This window comes from Heptranchias perlo, unplaced genomic scaffold (genome assembly GCF_035084215.1).
Source record: "Heptranchias perlo isolate sHepPer1 unplaced genomic scaffold, sHepPer1.hap1 HAP1_SCAFFOLD_275, whole genome shotgun sequence".
Lineage (NCBI taxonomy): Eukaryota > Metazoa > Chordata > Chondrichthyes > Hexanchiformes > Hexanchidae > Heptranchias > Heptranchias perlo.
Genome location: NW_027139287.1, coordinates 389604 through 410653, shown reverse-complemented (window position 1 = coordinate 410653; position 21050 = coordinate 389604). Strand labels below are relative to the sequence as shown.

The following is a 21050-nucleotide window of genomic DNA, read 5'->3' as shown; positions in this document are numbered from 1 at the left end:
ATTATCTGTAATCACCAGGCATTGTGCTCTGACTATGGAATCCCACACTCACCTGACAAAGGAGAAAGCCTCCGAAAGCTTGTGATTTTCAGATAAAACTGTTGGACTATAACCTGGTGTTGTAAGATTCCTTACATAATATCTCAAAGGCTGAAGCAGGGAGCTCCCCGGGGGTAGGGGATGGCCGTGTGTCTCGTCCCAAACCCTCCCCAGGGGCGGGGACAATCTCTCAGTCTGCCGGGGTCCTCCAGCCTGTCCTGAGTGTATTTCTCTCTCTGTCTCTCTCCCAACTTTTCTCTCTCTTTCGATTCTCTTGTTTGTAACCGGGATTTGTGTTTCAGTGTTGGGGCTGAGGGATTGTCGGTGTAACTGGGAGAGGGAGTGGGAGGGAGGGGGGAGGGAGAGAGAGGGGGAGTGGGAGGAGAGGAAACTCTGGGCTCTTGCTGTGCCTTTTTAATCCCTTGCTTTTGTGTTGTAATCAATTCCCTCTCTCCCCTCAGGAAACTTTTCGATGAAATGCTGCAAGGAGATGATCCAGGAAAGAGACATTTTGTGAGAAGGAGGAGGATGAGGGGGAATCCTGGGCCAAGAATCGTTCTCTCCGCTGGGAACTGACTGACAGACCTTCACCGCAGCCTGGACCCGATGGGGGCCACGTGAGTCATGTCTGGGTTACTCTGGGGTCACTGGGACATTCTGGGGATCACTGGGACATTCTGGGGACACTGGGGGATCACTGGGACATTCTGGGGACACTGGGGGATCACTGGGACATTCTGGGGACACTGGGGGTTCACTGGGACATTCTGGGGACACTGGGGGATCACTGGGACATTGTGCAGGAGCTGACACTGAGACACACACTGACCGTCTGACAGTGCAGCGCTCCCTCAGTACCGACCGTCCAACTGAATATCACCATCTGTTCACTGCAAGTGCAACTTTTCAGAAATAACACAAAGTGGATCAAACTATTCTTCAGAGGCTGACAATGTGACATATCTGGGGTCTTAATTGAAATTAAAAGCTCTTTCAGGGAGCGTCCTGCAGCACGCAGAGGGCCCAAATGTGAAAACAGCCTCCAAATGTTTTCTTAGTTTGAAGTTTAATTTTTGAAAAGGTCACTGACAACTCAGAAAGAAATCGTGTTAATTCTCAAGCCATTTTGGGCCCCCATGTGAAATTGTATTGTAATGGAATCACACAGACACATGGGGAAGCTCGGGTGCAAACTGATTGGAATTTGAGATTTTAATCCCATATTCATTTGTGGCACAGCTCAGCTCAATTCAAACCCAATGTCTGTGCAAGGGACACGTGTCTCCTGACTGTACAGTCTGTGTCTGTGTGTGTGTGTGTGTGTGTGTGTGTCTCAGTCTCACTGGTCTCATAACATAACTTTAAAGCAGTAAAATTAACCAGAACTTGCTCCAAAGACAAAACCGATCCGCACCCATGAGGACGGCCTCAACCGGGATCTTGGGTTCATGTCACGCTGCACGTAACCCCACCAGCGAACAAAAGCTATCTGTTTTTAATATAACGGGTCATATGCTGGCTTTCTCTGCCTTCTGGATGTTTCTGCCTCTCTCTTTTCTGTTTTTATTTGTGTTGACTGTATATTCGGGGGCTCTGTAGGTAACACCTCTCTGTCTGAACACTGTGATTGCCTTGGCAACGGGCAGTTGCAAAGATTATCTATAATCACCATGTATTGTTCTGTGATTTATAAATGCGTAGGCTTCGAGGAGTTCCTGACATTTACCTGAGGAAGGAGGAAGCCTCCAAAAGCTTGTAAATTTCAAATAAAATCGTTGGACTATAACTTGGTGTTGTAAAATTGTTTACAATTGTCAACCCCAGTCCATCACCGGCATCTCCACATCATGGCTAAAACCGATCCAGATCTTGAAGGTGTGATGATTTCCTCCTTCTCTCTGCTCTGTTGGTGGGAGGCTCATTTCCAGTCCCAGGTATTTGTCTATTCCCCATGTCTGATGGGTTGGTTCCTGTGAACAGTTTGTCAGAGAGTGTTTCACTGCCTCAGGGTGTTTACAGAGAGTGCCTCAGGGTGTTTACAGTTTTTTTCTACACCGTTCACGTGAGGAAGGAGGAAGCCTCCGAAAGCTTGTGGAATTTAAAATAAATTTGTTGGACTATAACTTGGTGTTGTAAAATTGTTTAGAATTTACAGAGAGAGAGATAAGCAGCTCCCATCCTGGTCTGAAAGACCCAGTCAATGAGAGATTTATAAACAATCCAGCCCAGTGCAGTTAAACCTTGTCCCCCATTAATCCAAACACACCATATTGTGAGCAAAATTCAATATTTCACAGGGCCAGTGAGTCCCAGACACGGATTGTACCCACCTCCCTAAACTCAACTCCTTACTGTAAAAAGTGTCTGTCAAAACACAGCCCGTTTAGGAACTGAACCCCTCAAATAACCGTTACAGTCAACATTGCAATCTCTCGGTGAATCGTTCCCTTTTACCCACTGTGTGCTGTACATGTACAGGAGCTGACACTGAGACACACACGGGCCGTACCGTACCTGAGTACTTTTCAATCAAGAGAAATTCAGAAAGACAAGAGAGAGAGGGGGCGAGAGGCAGAGAGAGAGAGAGAAAAAGGCAGAGCGGGGAGAGAGTCAGAGAGAGAAAGACAGAGAGGGTGAGAGAGAGAGGAGGCGAGAGGCAGAAGGAGAGAGGGGGACAGAGAGAAAGAAAAAGAGAGAGAGGGGCAGAGAGTGTGGTAGAGAGGCAGAGAGTGGATTGGTCCTGCCTGGTGATTTACCCGATTCCCGCGAGCAGCCAGGCCTCTCTGGGCTGTTTAATGGCTTCTCACCAGCAAGGGAGGGCCCCATCTCCCACCTCGCAATAAACTCTTTCAATCAGATGCTTCCTCTCACCCTCACACATTACCACTGTTGCAAGCCGCACACCCACAACCCACAGGTCACACACACTGGCAGCTATTCAACCATGACAGGCACATCACCCAAACAACCACCAGGTCCCTCACCGACACACGTCCCGTTTTCTTGCAGGGAGTCCCTCTCTCTCTCTCTGTTCCCCCCTCTATCCATCCCTCTCTCTCTGTCCCCATCTCTCTCTTTCTTTTTCTCTCCACCTGTCCCCCTCTCTCTCTCTCCCCCCCCCTCGCTGCCGCTCTTCCTCTCTCTGTCCCTATCTCTCTCCCCCTGTCTCTCTCTCTCTCTCTCTTGCTGCCTCTCTCCCTTCTCTGTCTTTTTCTCTCTCTCTCTCTCTCTCTCTATCTTTTTCTCTGTCTCTCTGTCCCTCTCTCTCCCTCTGCCTCTTTGCCCCTCTCTCTCTGTCTCTCTCTCTGTCTTTTTCTCTCTCTCTGTCCCTCTCACCCCTCTCTTTCTCTCTCACCCCTCCCACTCTGTCTTTTTCTCTCTCTCTCTGTCTCTCCCCCTCTCTCTCACCCCCCCTCTCTCTGCCTCTCTCCTGCTCTCACTCTGTCTCTCTCTCTTTTCCCCTCTCTTTCGCTGCCTCTCTTCCTCTCTCTGCCTTTTTCTCTCTCTCTCTCTCTCTCTCTATCTCTCTCTGCCTCTCTCTCTGTCTTATTCTCTGTCTCTCCCCCATCCTCTGTCGTTTTCGCTCTCTCTCTCTCTGCCTCTCTCCCCCTCTTCCTCTGTGTCTCTCTCTGTCTTTTTCTCTGTCTCTCTGTCCCTCTCTCTGCCTCTGCCTCTTTCCCCCTCTCTCTCTGTTTCTCTCTTACTCTGTGTGTGTCTCTCTCTCTGCCTCTCTCCCCCGTCTCTCCGTCCTTTTCTCTCTCTCTATCCCTCTCTCTCTGTCTTTTTCTCTCTCTATCCCTCTCTCCATCATTCTCTCTCTCTCTCTGCCTCTCTCCTCCACTCTCTCTGTCCCTCCCTCTCTCAGCCTCTCCTCCTCTCTCTGACCTTTTCTCTCTCTCTCTCTCTTCCCCCTCTCTCTCTCTGTTTTACTCTCTATCTATCTGTCCCCCTCGCTTTCTCGCTGCCTATCTCCCCCTCTCCCTCTGTCTTTTTCTCTCTCTCTGTCCTTCTCTCTCTCTCTCTCTCTCTCCCCCTCTCTCTCTCTGTCCATTTCTCTCTCTCTCCCCCTCTCTCTTGGCCTCTCACACCCTCTGGCACTGAGACACACACGGGCCGTACAATACCAGACAGGAGTGAATCGTTCCCTTTTACCCACTGTGTACTGTACATGTGCAGGAGCTGACACTGAGACACACACGGGCCGTACCGTACCTGAGTACTTTCCTAACAAGAGAAATTCGGAAAGACAACAGAGAGAGAGGGACAGAGAGAGAGGGGGTGAGAGGCAGAGAGAGAGAGAGAAAAAGATGGAGACAGGGCGAGAGAGAGGCAGAGAGTGGATTGGTCCTGCCTGGTGATTTACCCGATTCCTGCGAGCAGCCAGGCCTCTCTGGGCTGTTTAATGGCTTCTCACCAGCAAGGGAGGGCCCCCATCTCCCATCGACCAATAAACTCTTTCAATCAGATGCTTCCTCTCACCCTCACACATTACCACTGTTGCAAGCCGCACACCCACAACTCACAGGTCACACACACTGGCAGCTAGTCAACCATGACAGGCACATCACCCAAACACCCTGCAGGACCCTCACTGACTCACGTCCCACTTTCTGGCAGGAGACCCCCCTCACACTCTCTCTCCCCCTCGCTCTGTCTTTTTCTCTCGCTCTCTGTTCCTCTGTCTTTCTCTGCCTCTCTCCCCTCTCTGTCATTTTCTCTCTCTCTCTTTCTCTCTCTCTATCTCTCTGCCTCCCTCTGTTATTCTCTCTCTCTCCCCCCACTCTCTCTGTCTTTTTCTGTCTCTGCCTCTCTCTCTGCCTCTCTCCCCTTCTCTCTCTGTCCCTCTCTCTCCCTCTGCCTCTTTACCCCTCTCTCTGTCTCTCTCTCTCTGCCTCTCTCGCCCTGTCTTTGCCTTTTTCTCTGTCTATCTCTCGCTCTCTTTCTATCTCTCTCTCCATCATTCTCTCTCTCTCTCTCTCCTCCACTCTCTATCCCCCTCTCTCTCTCTAACCCCCTTTCTCTCTCTCGGCCTCTCTTCCCCTCTCTCTCTGACTTTTTTTCTCTCTCTCTCTCTCCCCCTCGCTCTCTTTCTCTCTCTCTCTGTTTTTCTCACGACCTATCTGTCCCCCTCGCTGTCTCTCTGCCTATCTCCCACTCTCCCGCTGTGTTTTTCGCAATCTCTGTCTCTGTCTCTCTCTCTCTCTCTCTCTCTCGCTGTTACTCTCTCTCTCTCTCTCTATCTCTGTCACCCTCTCTCTGTCTCGGCCTCTCACACCTTTGACACTGAGACACACACGGGCCGTACAGTACCAGACAGGAGTGAATCGTTCCCTTTAACCCACCATGTACTGTACATGTACAGGAGCTGACACTGAGACACACACGGGCCGTACAGTACCAGACAGGAGTGAATCATTCCCTTTAACCCACCATGTGCTGTACATGTACAGGAGCTGACACTGAGACACACAGTAACAAACTTTATATGGTATCAGGAGTTAACCCCTTACATGCTGTTTCAAGCAATACAAAAATATAAGTTAAATTAGATGGTGGGGAGGGCAGGAATGCTGTGGACCCAATCGCTCATCTCTGCCCAGCTCCGTCATGCCAGAATATCACCATCTGTTCGAGCCCAAATTCCTCCCTTCGTTCATTACAAGTGCAACTTTTCAGAAATAACACAAAGTGGATCAAACTATTATTCAGAGGCTGACAATGTGACATATCTCGGGTCTTAATTGAAATTAAAAGCTCTTTCAGGGAGCGTCCTGCAGCACCCAGAGGGCCCAAATGTGAAAACAGCCTCCAAATGTTTTCTTAGTTTGAAGTTTAATTTTTGAAAAGGTCACTGACAACTCAGAAAGAAATCGTGTTAATTCCGAAGCCATTTTGGGCCCCCATGTGAAATTGTATTGTAATGGAACCACACAGACACATGGGGAAGCTCGGGAGCAAACTGATTGGAATTTGAGATTTTAATCCCATATTCATTTGTGGCACAGCTCAGCTCAATTCAAACCCAATGTCTGTGCAAGGACCACGTGTCTCCTGACTGTACAGTCTGTGTGTGTGTGTGTGTGTGTGTCTCAGTCTCACTGGTCCCATAACATAACTTTAAAGCAGTAAAATTAACCAGAACCTGCTCCAATGACAAAACCGATCCAGATCTTGAAGGTGTGATGATTTCCTCCTTCTCTCTGCTCTGTTGGTGGGAGGCTCATTTCCAGTCCCAGGTATTTGTCTATTCCCCATGTCTGATGGGTTGGTTCCTGTGAACAGTTTGTCAGAGAGTGTTTCACTGCCTCAGGGTGTTTACAGAGAGAGAGAGAGAAGCAGCTCCCATCCTGGTCGGAAAGACCCAGTCAATGAGAGATTTATAAAACAATCCAGCCCAGTGCAGTTAAACCTTGTCCCCCATTGATCCAAACACACCATATTGTGAGCAAAATTCAATATTTCACAGGGCCAGTGAGTCCCAGACACGGATTGTACCCACCTCCCTAAACTAAACTCAACTCCTTACTGGAAAAAGTGTCTGTCAAAACACAGCCCGTTTAGGGACTGAACCCCTCAAATAACCGTTACACTCAACATTGCAATCTCTCAGTGAATCGTTCCCTTTTACCCACTGTGTGCTGTACATGAACAGGAGCTCACACTGAGACACACACGGGCCGTACAGTACCAGACAGGAGTGAATCCTTCCCTTTTACCCACCGTGTGCTGTACATGTACAGGAGCTGACACTGAGACACACACGGGCCGTACAGTACCAGACAGGAGTGAATCGTTCCCTTTTACCCACTGTGTACTGTACATGTACAGGAGCTGACACTGAGACACACACAGGCCGTACAGTACCAGACAGGAGTGAATCGTTCCCTTTTACCCACTGTGTACTGTACATGTACAGGAGCTGACACTGAGACACACACGGGCCGTACAGTACCAGACAGGAGTGAATCGTTCCCTTTTACCCACTGTGTACTGTACATGTACAGGAGCTGACACTGAGACACACACGGGCCGTACAGTACCAGACAGGAGTGAATCGTTCCCTTTTACCCACTCTGTGCTGTACACGTACAGTACAGTTGTGGTGGTTGTTGTGGCGGCCCAAACGCAAAGGCCGCCGCTCTGGCATCGCTCTGGGATCCCCGGCTGCACCCTGGCCTCACTCTGGGCTGACTGGGTGCACGCTGGGATCCCGGCATCACTCTGGGGTCACTGGGACATTCTGGGGTCACTGCGGGATCACTGGGACATTCTGGGGTCACTGCGGGATCACTGGCGACACTCTGTCGGCCTCTTGCCGCCATCTGATAAGATGACGGCGGCGGCCACTTTTTCCAAGATGGTGGCCGTGCTTGCCGCCATTTTATCCAAGATGTCGGCCGCGCCTGCCGCCATGTTTTCCAAGATGGCGGCCGTGCTTGCTGCCATTTTTTCCAAGATGGTGGCCGCGCCGGCCGCCATTTTGTCCAATACGGACTCTGCGCTTGCCTCCATTTTGTCCAAGCTGGCTTCATTTATTATATAAATAATTGAAAAGTTTAAAATGTAAAATAAATAACTCAATATTTTAATTCATTAAATAAATGCTTATTTTATTATATCAATAATCAAATTGTTTTCAAGTGTTTAATTTATTATATGAATACTTCAAATGTTTCATTTATTATAAAGTGAATTCAATAGTTTAAATTATTCGATTGATTAATTTATTATGTAAATAACCGAGTTTAATTTATTGTATAAAAAATTCAACAGCTAAATTTATTATGTAAATAGTTCAATTGTTTAATATTTTATAAATAATTCAAGCGTTTAATTTTTATGTAAATTATTGAATTGTTTAATTTATTATATGAATAATTAAATTGATATATTTGATAAATAATTCAGTAGTTTAATTATATAATTGAAGTGTATAATTTACTATATAAATAGCTCCGTTTAATTTATTGTATAAATAATTCAATTTGTGAATTTATTATACAAATAAACAAGTGTTTAATTTATTATATGAAGCATTCAAGTGTATAATTTATTACGTAAATACTTCATTTGTTTAATTTATTATCTAAATAATTCAACTGTTTCATTTATTATATAAATAATTCAATAGTTTAATTCATTATATAAATAATCATTTGTTTAATTTCTTACATAACTACGTCAGTTGTTAAATTAAACTATTGAATTATTTTCATAATAAATTAAATATCCAAATCATTCAATAGTTTAATTTATTATATAATAATGCATGTCTAATTTATTATATAAAAAAATCAATTGTTTAATTTATTATATAAATAATTCAAGTGTTAAATTTATTCTATGAAGAAACAATGGTTTAATTCATTATACAAATAATTTGTGTTTAATTTATTATATAAATAATTCAACAGCTTAATTTATTACATAAATCACACAAGTGTTAAATTTATTATATAAATAACCAATTATATTGTTTAGTTTATTATATAAATAATCCAAGTGTTAAAATTATTATATAAAGAGGTCAAGTGTTTAAATTGTATAATTAATTCACAGGTTTAACTTATCATACAAAGATTCAAGTGTTTATTTAATCATATTAATAATCCATTATTTAATTTATTGAATGAAGAATTTCAAAACGTTATTCATTATATAAATAATCAAGTGTTTCATTCATTATATAAATAATCAAGTGTTTCATTTATTATATAAATAATCAAGTGTTTCATTTATTATATAAATAATCAAGTGTTTCATTTATTATATAAATAATCAATTGTTGACTTTATTACATAAAGAAGTCTCGTGTTTAATTTATTATATAAATAATTCACCTAAATATTGAGTTCTTTATATAATAAATTAAACGAAGGAATATTTATATAATGAATTAAACTATTGAATTATTTCTATGATAAATTAAACACTAATTTTTTATGTAATAAATTAAAGAATTGATTATTTAATGAATTGAACTATTCAATTATTTATGAAATGAATTGAATGATTGAATTATTTAGAAAATAAATTAAACACTTGAATTGTCTGCTTCCAATGTTTTTGTTTTCCGGCCTGATATTAAGATCATCAATGGCGGCTGCATCACCCAGCATGCAGCGCGGTTCAGATTGTGCCCTATCTGAATCAGTGGAGCCCAGTGCGCAGGCGCAGTAGTGACTCATTATCGGGCAGTGTGTCCTGAGCATGCGCGGCCAGTCGAGGCTGCGGGAGGAGCGCGTTCGGTGCAGGTCAGAGGATCGGAGCAAGAGGCTCAATAAACCCCGGGGCCCGGGTCCGGGCTCAGGCCCAGGCTCAGGCTTTACAAACCCCGAGTGCGGCCCCAGACCCGAATATAAAACAGTGAACATTATCCCCCCCTCACTACCCGCCGGGAAATGAAGGGGAAATGGGGATCGGTCAGGGAGCGTCTGTAAATGAAGGAGAAATGGTGATCGGTCAGGGAGCGTCTGTAAATGAAGGAGAAATGGTGATCGGTCAGGGAGCGTCTGGAAATGAAGGAGAAATGGTGATCGGTCAGGGAGCGTCTATAAATGAAGGAGAAATGGTGATCGGTCAGGGAGCGTCTATAAATGAAGGAGAAATGGTGATCGGTCAGGGAGCGTCTGTAAATGAAGGGGAAATGGGGATCGGTCAGGGAGCGTCTGTAAATGAAGGAGAAATGTTGATCGGTCAGGGAGTGTCTGTAAATGAAGGGGAAATGGGGATCGGTCAGGGAGCGTCTGTAAATGAAGGGGAAATGGGGATCGGTCAGGGAGCGTCTGTAAATGAAGGGGAAATGGGGATCGGTCAGGGAGCGTCTGTAAATGAAGGAGAAATGGAGATCGGTCAGGGAGCGTCTGTAAATGAAGGAGAACTGGTGATCGGTCAGGGAGCGTCTGTAAATGAAGGAGAACTGGTGATCGGTCAGGGAGCGTCTGTAAATGAAGGGGAAATGGGGATCGGTCAGGGAGCGTCTGTAAATGAAGGAGAAATGTTGATCGGTCAGGGAGCGTCTGTAAATGAAGGAGAAATGGAGATCGGTCAGGGAGCGTCTGCAAATGAAGGGGAAATGGGGATCGGTCAGGGAGCGTCTGTAAATGAAGGAGAAATGGGGATCGGTCAGGGAGCGTCTGTAAATGAAGGAGAAATGGGGATCGGTCAGGGAGCGTCTGTAAATGAAGTAGAAATGGAGATCGGTCAGGGAGCGTCTGCAAATGAAGGGGAAATGGTGATCGGTCAGGGAGCGTCTGTAAATGATGGAGAAATGGTGATCGGTCAGGGAGCGTCTGTAAATGAAGGAGAAATGGTGATCTCTATATCTTCAGTCATCCAGGGAGCTCTAGCTTTGGATGCTGTTCCTTTCCTCCTCGTGGGAATTTGTCTACTCTGTACCCAAACCAACTCCTCCTTGAAGGCCTCCCACTGTTCAATTACTGTTCTGCCTGCCAATTTTTGATTCCAATCCACCTGGACAAGATCCCTTTTTAACTCACTGGAATTTGCCCTCCTCCAGTTAAGTATTTTCACATTTGACTGTCCCCTGTCCTTTTCCATAACTGTTCTAAACCGAATGAGATTATGATCACTGCTGCCCCACTGAAACATGCTCCACCTGCCCCACTTCATTCTCCACACCGAGCCCACTGCTGCTCTCACACTCACTCACTCTCTCACCCTTTCACTCATGGTTTTGGGCCACTGAAAGATGATGCGATGGGTTTGGATTTCAGCACAGGGAGGAGGGAGAGTGTGTGGGACGGGGATTTACAGCTTTGAGGAATGAGAGAGGAAATAATGTTCCATAGAAAGTAGAGTTATCTGATCTGAATTTCTATCCTGCAATTACAGTGATAACTTTTACAAACTCCTTTTACAGGGGAGGATTTACAGAAGGAAACTCAAACCAAAGATCACGTCAAGATCTGACAGAGTCACTCGATTCATCAGGACCTGAATATCATCGGCCTTTGAATGTTGAAGGAGAAATGTTTGTCTGTTCTATCCGTGGGAGAAGATTTCAAACATCAGTGTGAGTGGAAAAGCACCGAGACACACACACGAGTGAGAGTGTTCCAGTGCACTGATTGTGGAAAGAGCTTTAACCAGTTGCACAGCCAGAAAAAACATCGCACCATTCACAGCGGGGAGAAACCGTACACGGGTTCTGTGCTTGGACGAGGCTTCAACTGATCGTCCAACCTGGAGAGACACAAGGACACCCAGACCATGGAGAAACCGTGGAAATGTGGGGACTGTGGGAAGGGATTCAATTACCCTTCAGAGCTGGAAACTCATCGACGCAGTCACACTGGGGAGAGGCCGTTCACCTGCTCCTTGTGTGGGAAGGGATTCACTCAGTCATCCGACCTGCTGAAACACCAGCGAGTTCACACTGGGGAGAGACCTTTCAAATGTTCTGACTGTGAGAAGAGATTTAAAAGCAAAATTGAACTGCTGAGACACCAACGCACCCACACTGGGGAGAGGCCGTTCACCTGCTCCGTGTGTGGGAAAGGATTCGCTCAGTCATCCAACCTGCTGTCACACCAGCGAGTTCACACTGGGGAGAGACCTTTTAAATGTTCTGACTGTGAGAAGAGGTTTAAAAGCAAATTTAATCTGCTGAAACACCAACGCACTCACCAGCGAGTTCACACTGGGGAGAGGCCGTTCTCCTGCTCTGTGTGAAAGAAGAGATTCACTCGGTCATCCCTCCTTCTGTCACACCAGCGAGTTCACACTGAAGAGAGACCTTTCAATGTTCTGACTGTGAGAAAAGATTTAAAATCAGAAATGATCCGCTGAGACATCGACGCACTCACACTGGGGAGAGACTGTTCACCTGCTCCGTGTGTGGGAAGGGATTCACGAATTCATCCCACCTTCTGAAACATCCACTTGTTGACACTATTGAGTGACCTTTTAACTCAGTGACTGTGAGAAGAGCTTTAAAAGCAGAAATGAACTGCTGACACATCAACGCATGCCCATTGGTTGAGAGACTGTTCACCTGCTCTGTGTGTGGGAAGGGATTCACTCAGTCATCACACGTGCTGAGACTCCAGCGAGTTCACAGATGACTGCAGGGGTTGGATTCTGCTGTTAATCCCATCCAGGACTGAACCATGTTCATTCTGACAGTTGGGGTTTGTTTCTGCTGATGTTAATAAGCCCTATAACTGGGCTGGAGTTTAATATTCTGCGGTACCAGAGGAATCCTTACTAAGGAACCGTCTGGGGTTTTACCTCTCAGTGTGGGTCTAGCGGTGAATGATTCCTGACTCCCCGAACTGTCTTACATTTAACCCAGATCGGATCAGGATGAATTCAGTTTACAGGAGAATTGGGTCAAATATCACCCACAATCGAGGGAGACAAAAGCAGCCATTAGAGAAGCTCAGAGATCTTTGGAAAAGAAGATGGTGCCCAATTCTGAGAATAATAGCAAATGTCTTTCCAGCTACGTCAGGAGTCAGAAGACCATTAAAGATGCTTTAGGGCCACTGAAAGACAGTTCAGGACAGATTCCTGGGCTATGGCAGAGCTGTTGAATGACTATTTCTCATCAGTCTGTGGATGAGGCTCAGATTCCAGCTGTGGGATGTGCTGTCAACAATAACATCATAAATATTAAAATAGAATGGGATGTCACTTTGGATAAAATATGAACTCTCAAAATGCATTGTGCTCCAGGTCCAGATGATATCCACCCCCGGGTGTTTAAAGAGATGGGACGGGTGCTCTGTGAGCCCCTTGCCTGTATCTTCAACAGCTCAATAGAGTCAGGGATTGTCCCCTGAGATTGGAAGGGAGCTCATGTAGTTCCCATTTTCATTAAAGGGGACAAATCAGAGCCGGGGAATGACAGGCCCATCAGTGTGACCTCGATCAGAGGGAAGATGCTTGAAGGGATCCTAAGAGATGCTGTTTATGATCACGGGGAAAGAGAGGGAGCCATTAGAGATACTCAACACGGCTTCTGGGAAAGAAAATGGTGTCTGACAAACTTGCTTGAGTTTTTTGAAGAAGTTGCTGGGTTAGTGGATGAGGGTAATCCGGTTCACATTGTCTATCTCAGGGATGTCAAACTCATTTCCGATGGTGAACCTGACCCGATATCCTGGCACTTGGCCTGGGCCACATTCAGCAAAAGTTATTAAACTAGAAATAGATGAAGATGAACTGTATTGGTATTTACTTACATTTAGATTTTATTTACAGCTACTGCTGCTCCCGATACCTGGCACCTCTGAGCTTGAACTATTGCACCAACATTTGGAGTAAATGACTGGGCTGAGGCCTGTCTTGGATAAAAACATGAGGACCACTTGTCATTACAGAACTGTGTGCCCCAAACACTAACCGTGGAAGTGAATTCCACAGACTGCCTACTCCCTATGTAAAGAAGTTTCTCTTGACTACTGCTCTAAAACAGAGAGTGGGGTTAATTGTAGCGACTCACACTGTATAAGGTGGAAAGTGGGGCTCCACAAGGATTGGTTCTGGGACCACTGTTCACAATTCACATCAACGAATTGGACTCGGGAATCGGAAGTACAATTTCAAAATTTACAGATGACACCAGATTGGCGGGGTGGGGTGGAGTTTGGATAATATTGATGAAGATTGCGACCAAATACAAAATACATTAATAAACTTGCAAAATGGGTGTATAATTGGCCAATGAATTTTAATGCAGATGACAGTGAAGTGGAGCATTTTGGTAGCAAGAATTTGGAAATTGTGCCCTGTATCCCCAAGTCCAAGTCATTAATGTATATCAAGGAAAGCAGTGGTCCCAGCACCGACCCCTGGGGAACACCACTGTACACCTCCCTCCATTCCGAAAAACAACCGTTCACCACTACACTCTGTTTCCTGTTATTTAGCCAATTCTGTATCCATGCTGCTACTGCTCCTTTTATTCCATGGGCTTCAATCTTGATGACAAACCCATTATGCGGCACTTTATCTGACGCCTTTTCGAAGTCCATACACACCACATTAACTGCATTGCCCTCATCTACTCTCTGTTACCTCATCAAAAAACTGTATCAATTTAATTAAACACGATTTGCCTTTAACAAATCCGTGCTGGCTTTCCCTAATCCTTGTCCAATTGACTGCTAATTCTATCCCGGATTATCGTTGCTAGAACTTTCTCCACTACCGAGGTTAAACTGACTGGTCAGTAGTTGCTGGATTTTTTCTTTCACCCTTTCTTGAACAGGGGTGTAACATTTGTAATTCTCCAGTCCTCTGGCATCAACCCCATATCTAAGGATGTTTGGAGGTTTTTTGCCAGTACCTCTGCAATTTCCACCGTTACTTCCCTCAGCAACCGAGGATGCATCCCATCCGGACCAGATGACGGATCTACTTTAAGTACAGCTAGCCTTTCCAGTACCTCCTCTTTGTGAATTTTTAGCCAATCCAGTATCTCTACAACATCTTCCTTTACTGACACTCTGGCAGCGTCTTCTTCCTTGGGAAAGACAGATGCAATGTATTTATTTCGTACCTCCGCCATGCCCACTGCCTCCCACTGCTACTAATTCGTTATAATCTGGGCCAGTGGTGCAATGGATAACGCATTAGGTTCGATTCCGACCTGGCTTGGATTTTTTAATGCAAAATTTTATGGCATTCAATACCTTGCAAGCTGTCCTACTTGGTGGTGCTGCCTGGCTCCATACCTGGTAAGTGCCTTCTCAGTGCAGCAAGCAGTGCATCAGTGTCATAATCTAAAGGGCTTGAATTCAATCTTCAGCGAAGGCATCAAGGATTACGAAGCTTTTTTTCCATCTCTCACCTCATCTTTCCATCTTTGCTGCATAGCAAAATCAAGAACTTTTGCTTACTGCAGCACATCAAAAGATTTGCTGCCCCTTGATCTCTCTGTACCCAAACACACAGTGAAGTTTAGGAAGTCCATGGGCAATGGACTCACTGACAGCACTCTTGTTTCTGTATAATTGCCCCAAGACAAACGGTGAGTGGAGAATATAATCAACGATCCCGCTACTTCTCACAGGCCAAGTGAGCGCTCCACCAGTTGAGCTAATTCCTCGTTTGCTGTTTGTAAATCGCCCCTCACAGTTCCTGCCTCACACTCGCCTTCAAGCTGCTCCAAGACCAGCAGAGAAATCTTGCCTTGGGTTGCCGCTCCCTGAATATATTAAATACTTTGCTCCAATCGGCGGTATCGAGCATCAGCAAGTGAGGAACAGCAGAACGGGAAGCCACAGTAATCATGAGTGATGCTGAGAAGAGCCCGAGCCTTCGGAAGGAAGACGAGGTCACCGGAAAGCAACAGCCGCCCGAGCTCGAGGAGCAGCGAGAGCCCTGACTGACTGACTGATCGAAGACCATTTTGCCTGAAATTGAGGGCGATTTGAAGTGTTGCTGCTCAAAGGCACTCCCTGCTGGTGAGCAGAGGGAAATGCTCGAGTGAAACAGCCGTGTTCAGGCAGACACAGAAAGTCTTTTGGTTTTGGAAAGGAGAAGAGGCGTCCTGTGCCTGAGTGACAACATGTTAATCTGTGAGCTGCCTGTGAAGTTCAGAGAGTGACCTTGAGGTAATTGCTGCTTATTCCAAAATCACACTCACTCCTTCGAGCCGGAATTGAACCAGCGACCTAAGGATGACTTTATTTTGTTTTATTCACTACAGTCCTCCGCTCTCCCAGCTGAGCTATCGAAGGGAAGTGATAAACAGTGCTGTCTTTGGTGATTGTTCACCGTGCGCCTGTTGACACGTTCAGACTCGTGGAGTCCGGTGCTGATCGAAGACTTCTTTTGCCTGAAAGCGAGAGCTGAGTGTTTTGAAGTATTGCTGCTCAAAAGCGCTCCCTGCTGGTGAGCAGAGGCAGAGCAGCCTTGTTTGGGCAGACACAGAAAGTTTTCAGGTTTGAGAAAGGAAAAGAGGCGTCCTGTGCCTTCATGGCAACATGTTAATCTGTGAGGTGCCTGTAAAGTTAAGAGAGCGACCTTGAACTAATTGCTGCTTATTGCAAAATCACACGTTCTCCTTCGAGCAGGAATTGAACAAATGACGGAAGGATGACTTTGTCTTATTTTCCACGACAGTCTTGTCGCTCGACCAGCTGAGGTATCGAAGGGAAGCGGAAAAATGTTTCACTTTGGTGATTGTTCACCGTGCACCTTTGACACACCCGGACTCGTGGATTCCAGTGCTCATGACTGAGGCTGACTCGGTACCTGCTCATACCGCAGTGCTGTGGGAGTGGGAGCTGCTCCGTGTTCTCCACAGCCTGGGCCAGTGACACAATGAATAATGGGACTGATCATTGATCTGGAGATTGTGGGTTCAAGTTTACGGAGGGTGTAAAGTGGAAGGCCGGGCCTGGAGAGCATTGGAATAGTCGAGTCTGGAGGTAAACAAAGGCACGGATGAGGGTTTCAGCAGCAGAACATCATTCTGGAAGTTGGGATTTGTTTCTGCTGATGTTAATAACCGCAATAACTGGGCTGAAATTCAATCGATGTCAAATAAATCAACTTTGTTTCAAATAGAATGGGTCAATTACTTGATGAATTCAAGATAAGAGACTAATTGATGTCCTCATTACCGATTATTTTGCCTTTTCTCCTTTCTCACTGGAGATTATTTCAGTTCTCATACCTTCAATTACTCTCATGGCCAAGTCCCAGCTCCCCGGTCCTTCCCGAGTGCCTCTCCCAGCCTTGGGATCCAGGGAAGGTATCAGTAATGTACCCGGGATCACTAAACACAAAACCCAGTCTGTGAATCACTTTCAGCTACTGGACTTATCGTGTGTCCCACAGCATCTCTCTCACCTTCGATGTGTGAATAGAGCATCAGGCCTGGGAATCTCGTCTTAAATTTAAATACACTCAGCAAATGTATTTAACAAAATACAAACAAGTAAACACATCACGGCCCAATAATCCAGCACTAAATTCAAAGGAGTAAGTCTGTTATCAAACTCCTTGAGTGGACAGAATAAAGAAAAATCCCAACTCTGAGATCCCCTCGAATCCTTTGCAAATACCTTACAAATCTTGACAATAATCAACAAGTCTAATTGAATGTTGACCTTTATCTCGAGTGGGGTTGGAATACAGAAGTGATGCTTCAGTTGTAATGAACCTTGGTCAGACCCCACCTGGAGAACTGGGCACCGAACCGAGGGAGAGATAAATCGGCCTTAGAAAAGGTCCAGTGCAGATTCACCAGAATGATGCCGGGGTTAAAAGGGTTAAATTATGAGGAGAGGTGGCATAAACTTGGTTTTTATTCCCATAAGTTTAGAACATTGAGATGTGACCTCATCGAGGTGTTTAAAATAATAAAGGGATTCAATAAGGTAGATACAGAGAAATGATTTCTTCTGGAGGGGAATCCAGAACAAGAGTCATAAGAAATAGGAGCAGGAGTGGGCCATATGGCCCCTCGAGGCTGCTCTGCCATTCAGTCAGAACATGGCTGATCTTCGACCTTAACTCCACTTTCCTGCCTGATTCCTTGATTCCCTTGGTGTCCAAAAATCTCTCGATCTCATTCTTGAATATACTCAATGACGGAGCATCCACAGCCCTCTGAGGTGGAGAATTCCAAATATTCACAATCCTCTGAATGAATAATTTTTTCCTCATCTCAGTCCTAAATGGCTGATCCCTTATCCTGAGACTGTGCCCCCTCGTTCTAGACTCTCCAGCAAGGAGAAACAGCCTCTCAGCATCTATCCTGTCAAGCCCTCCAAGAATTTTAGACGTTTCAATGAGATCACCTCTCATTCTTCTAAACTCCAGAGAATATAGGGCCATTCTGCTCAATCTCTCCTCATACAAGAACCCTCTCATCCCAGGAATCAATCTAGTGAACCTTTGTTGCACCCCCTCTAAGGCAAGTATATCCTTCCTCAGGTAAGGAGACCAAAACTGTACACAGTACTCCAGGTGTGGTCTCACCAAAGCCCGATATAATTGCAGCAAGGCTCCCTTACTCTTATTCTCCAACCCACTTGCAATAAAGGCCAACATAAGATTTGCTTTCCTAATTGTTTGCTGCACCTGCATATTAACTTTCTGTGATCCGTGTACAAGGACACACAAATCCCTCTGAACACCAACATTTCATGGTCTCTCACCTGTTCAAAAAATATTCTGCTTTTCTATTCTTCCGACCAAAGTGAATAATTTCACATTTCCCCACATTATACTCCATCTGCCACCTTCTTGATAATCTTAAAATTCGAGCTCGGTCATTTACGAGCAAAATAAGATGGCAATTTTTCACACAAAGGGTGGTGGAAATCTCAAGCTCAACTCCCCAAAAGGCTGTGGATGCTGGGGCTCGATTGAAATGTTCAATATTGAGATCGATAGATTTGTGTTGTGTGAGGGTTGAAAGGGATATGAAGCAAAGAAGAGCAAATGGAGTTGTGGTACAGATTAGTCCTGATCCAATTGAACGGCGGAGTGGGCTTCAGGGGCTAAATGGTTAATTCCAGTTCCTGAAACAAGTCACTGACACCAATCTCATCCACTCTGATATAAACCAATCCCACAGTCACTGACACCAATCTCACTGAATGGTGGAACAGGATCGAGGGGCTGAATGGCCTAATCCTGTTCCTAATGTTCCGATGTCACACTGAAGTTGCTAACATTCATCTTCACAGTTCTTAATGCTCCCGATCTTGGTGTTGTCAGGAAATGTTGATCTGATGCCCTTGTACCCAAGCCCAGGTCATTGCTCCATACTGAGAAGAGCAATGGTCCCAACACTGCCCCTGGGGGACACCACTGTTTACATCCCCACAGTCTGAAAAACATCCATTAACCAATACTCTGCCCATTATCCAACTTCCCATCCACACTGACCCACTCCCTGTAACACCGTGAGCTTTAATCTGATCAACAAGCCTCCTGTCCGGCATCTTATCAAACACTTTTTAACAATCCATCTTCACAACATCCATTGCATTTTATCCCTACACTGTGTTATTTCCTCCAATATTCCCTGCTGTCTGTCCTGAATTAATCCATTTTATCCCTACACTGTGTTATTCCCTCCAATATTCCCTGCTGTCTGTCCTGAATTAATCCATTTTATCCCCACACTGTGTTATTCCCTCCAATAATCCCTGCTGTCTGTCCTGAATTAATCCATTTTATCCCTACACTGTGTTATTCCCTCCAATAATCCCTGCTGTCTGTCCTGAATTAATCCATTTTATCCCTACACTGTGTTATTCCCTCCAATAATCCCTGCTGTCTGTCCTGAATTAATCCATTTTATCCCTACACTGTGTTATTCCCTCCAATATTCCCTGCTGTCTGTCCTGAATTAATCCATTTTATCCCTACACTGTGTTATTCCCTCCAATATTCCCTGCTGTCTGTCCTGAATTAATCCATTTTATCCCTACACTGTGTTATTCCCTCCAATATTCCCTGCTGTCTGTCCTGAATTAATCCATTTTATCCCCACACTGTGTTATTCCCTCCAATATTCCCTGCTGTCTGTCCTGAATTAATCCATTTTATCCCCACACTGTGTTATTCCCTCCAATATTCCCTGCTGTCTGTCCTGAATTAATCCATTTTATCCCTACACTGTGTTATTCCCTCCAATATTCCCTGCTGTCTGTCCTGAATTAATCCATTTTATCCCTACACTGTGTTATTCCCTCCAATATTCCCTGCTGTCTGTCCTGAATTAATCCATTTTATCCCTACACTGTGTTATTCCCTCCAATATTCCCTCCTCTTTGTCCTTTATTAAAGTCCAGTTTTTCCCTCGAGTTTGACATCAATCAGGTTTAAAATTGATGCAGAGTTTCAGCCAATGAGGGAGATCCGGGCTCAGCCCCGCCCACTCGGTGCCGCAAGTCCCGCCCCTCACCCACTCCCATTGGTTGGAGGACCAACCGCCCGCTCGGTCCTCCAGCCCCTCTCCGCTCTTCCTATTGGTCCGGAGCTCCCGTCAATCACCCGGGCAGTGTGAGCTGAGCATGCGCGGCGGGCGGGGAGTGAGGCCGAGATCGTGTCGGCAACAGGTGAGAGATGGGCGGGGGGAGCGGGTTAATAAACCCCGGGGGAGGGGGCGGGGGCTTCACAAACCCCGAGTGCGGCCCCGGGCCCGAATATCAAACAGTGAACATTCTCCTCTCTCTCTCTACACTCCGGGGGCTCCGGTTTAGATCAGACCCGAAACTCAACACACGGCCCGCGGCCTCCGAGCATGCGCAGTGTCAGCGTCAAACCTCGTGACTCATCGAATCAGGGAGCGTCTGTAAATGAAGGAGAAATGGTGATCGGTCAGGGAGCGTCTGTAAATGATGTAGAAACGGTGATCGGTCAGGGAGCGTCTGTAAATGATGTAGAAATGGTGATCGGTCAGGGAGCGTCTGTAAATGAAGCGGAAATGGTGTTCGTTCGGGAGCGTCTGTTAATGAAGGAGATGCTGTGATCATCAGGGAGTGTCTGTAAATGAAGGAGAAACGGTGATCAGTCAGGGAGCATCTGTAAATGAAGGAGAAATTGTTATCGGTCAGGGAGCGTTTGTAAATGAAGGAGAAATGGTGATCGGTCAGGGAGCGTCTGTAAATGAAGGAGAAATTGTGATCGGTCAGGGAGCGTTTGTAAATGAAGGAGAAATGGTGATCGGTCAGGGAGCGTCTGTAAATGAAGGAGAAATGGTGATTGGTCAGGGAGCGTCTGTCAATGAAGGAGAAATGGAGATCAGTCAGGGAGCGTCTGCAAATGACGGAGAAATGGTGATCGGTCAGGGAGCGTCCATAAATGAAGGAGAAATGGAGATCGGTCAGGGAGCGTCTGTAAATGAAGGAGAAATGGGGATCGGTCAGGGAGCGTCCGTAAATGAAGGAGAAATGGAGATCGGTCAGGGAGCGTCTGTAAATGAAGGAGAAATGGTGACGGTCAGGGAGCGTTTGTAAATGAAGGAGAAATGGTGATCGGTCAGGGAGCGTCTGTAAATGAAGGAGAAATGGTGA

At 45.7% G+C, this 21050-nt stretch overlaps 1 protein-coding gene and 1 non-coding gene across 2 annotated transcripts; one reads left to right on the top strand and one right to left on the bottom strand.

Moving 5' to 3' along the window:
• Positions 1-408: 408 nt before the first annotated feature.
• Positions 409-16583, top strand: LOC137310789 (zinc finger protein 664-like). The gene is made up of 2 exons (XM_067978405.1): positions 409-656; positions 10922-16583. The coding sequence occupies exon 2, from the start codon at positions 11272-11274 to the stop codon at positions 11731-11733; it is 462 nt and encodes a 153-aa protein (XP_067834506.1). The 5' UTR covers positions 409-656; positions 10922-11271; the 3' UTR covers positions 11734-16583.
• On the bottom strand, positions 15656-15749 carry trnay-gua (transfer RNA tyrosine (anticodon GUA)). Its single transcript has 2 exons — positions 15713-15749; positions 15656-15691 (listed from the first exon to the last, which is right to left on the bottom strand). It is a non-coding gene; the product is annotated as a tRNA-Tyr (tRNA).
• Positions 16584-21050: the final 4467 nt, after the last annotated feature.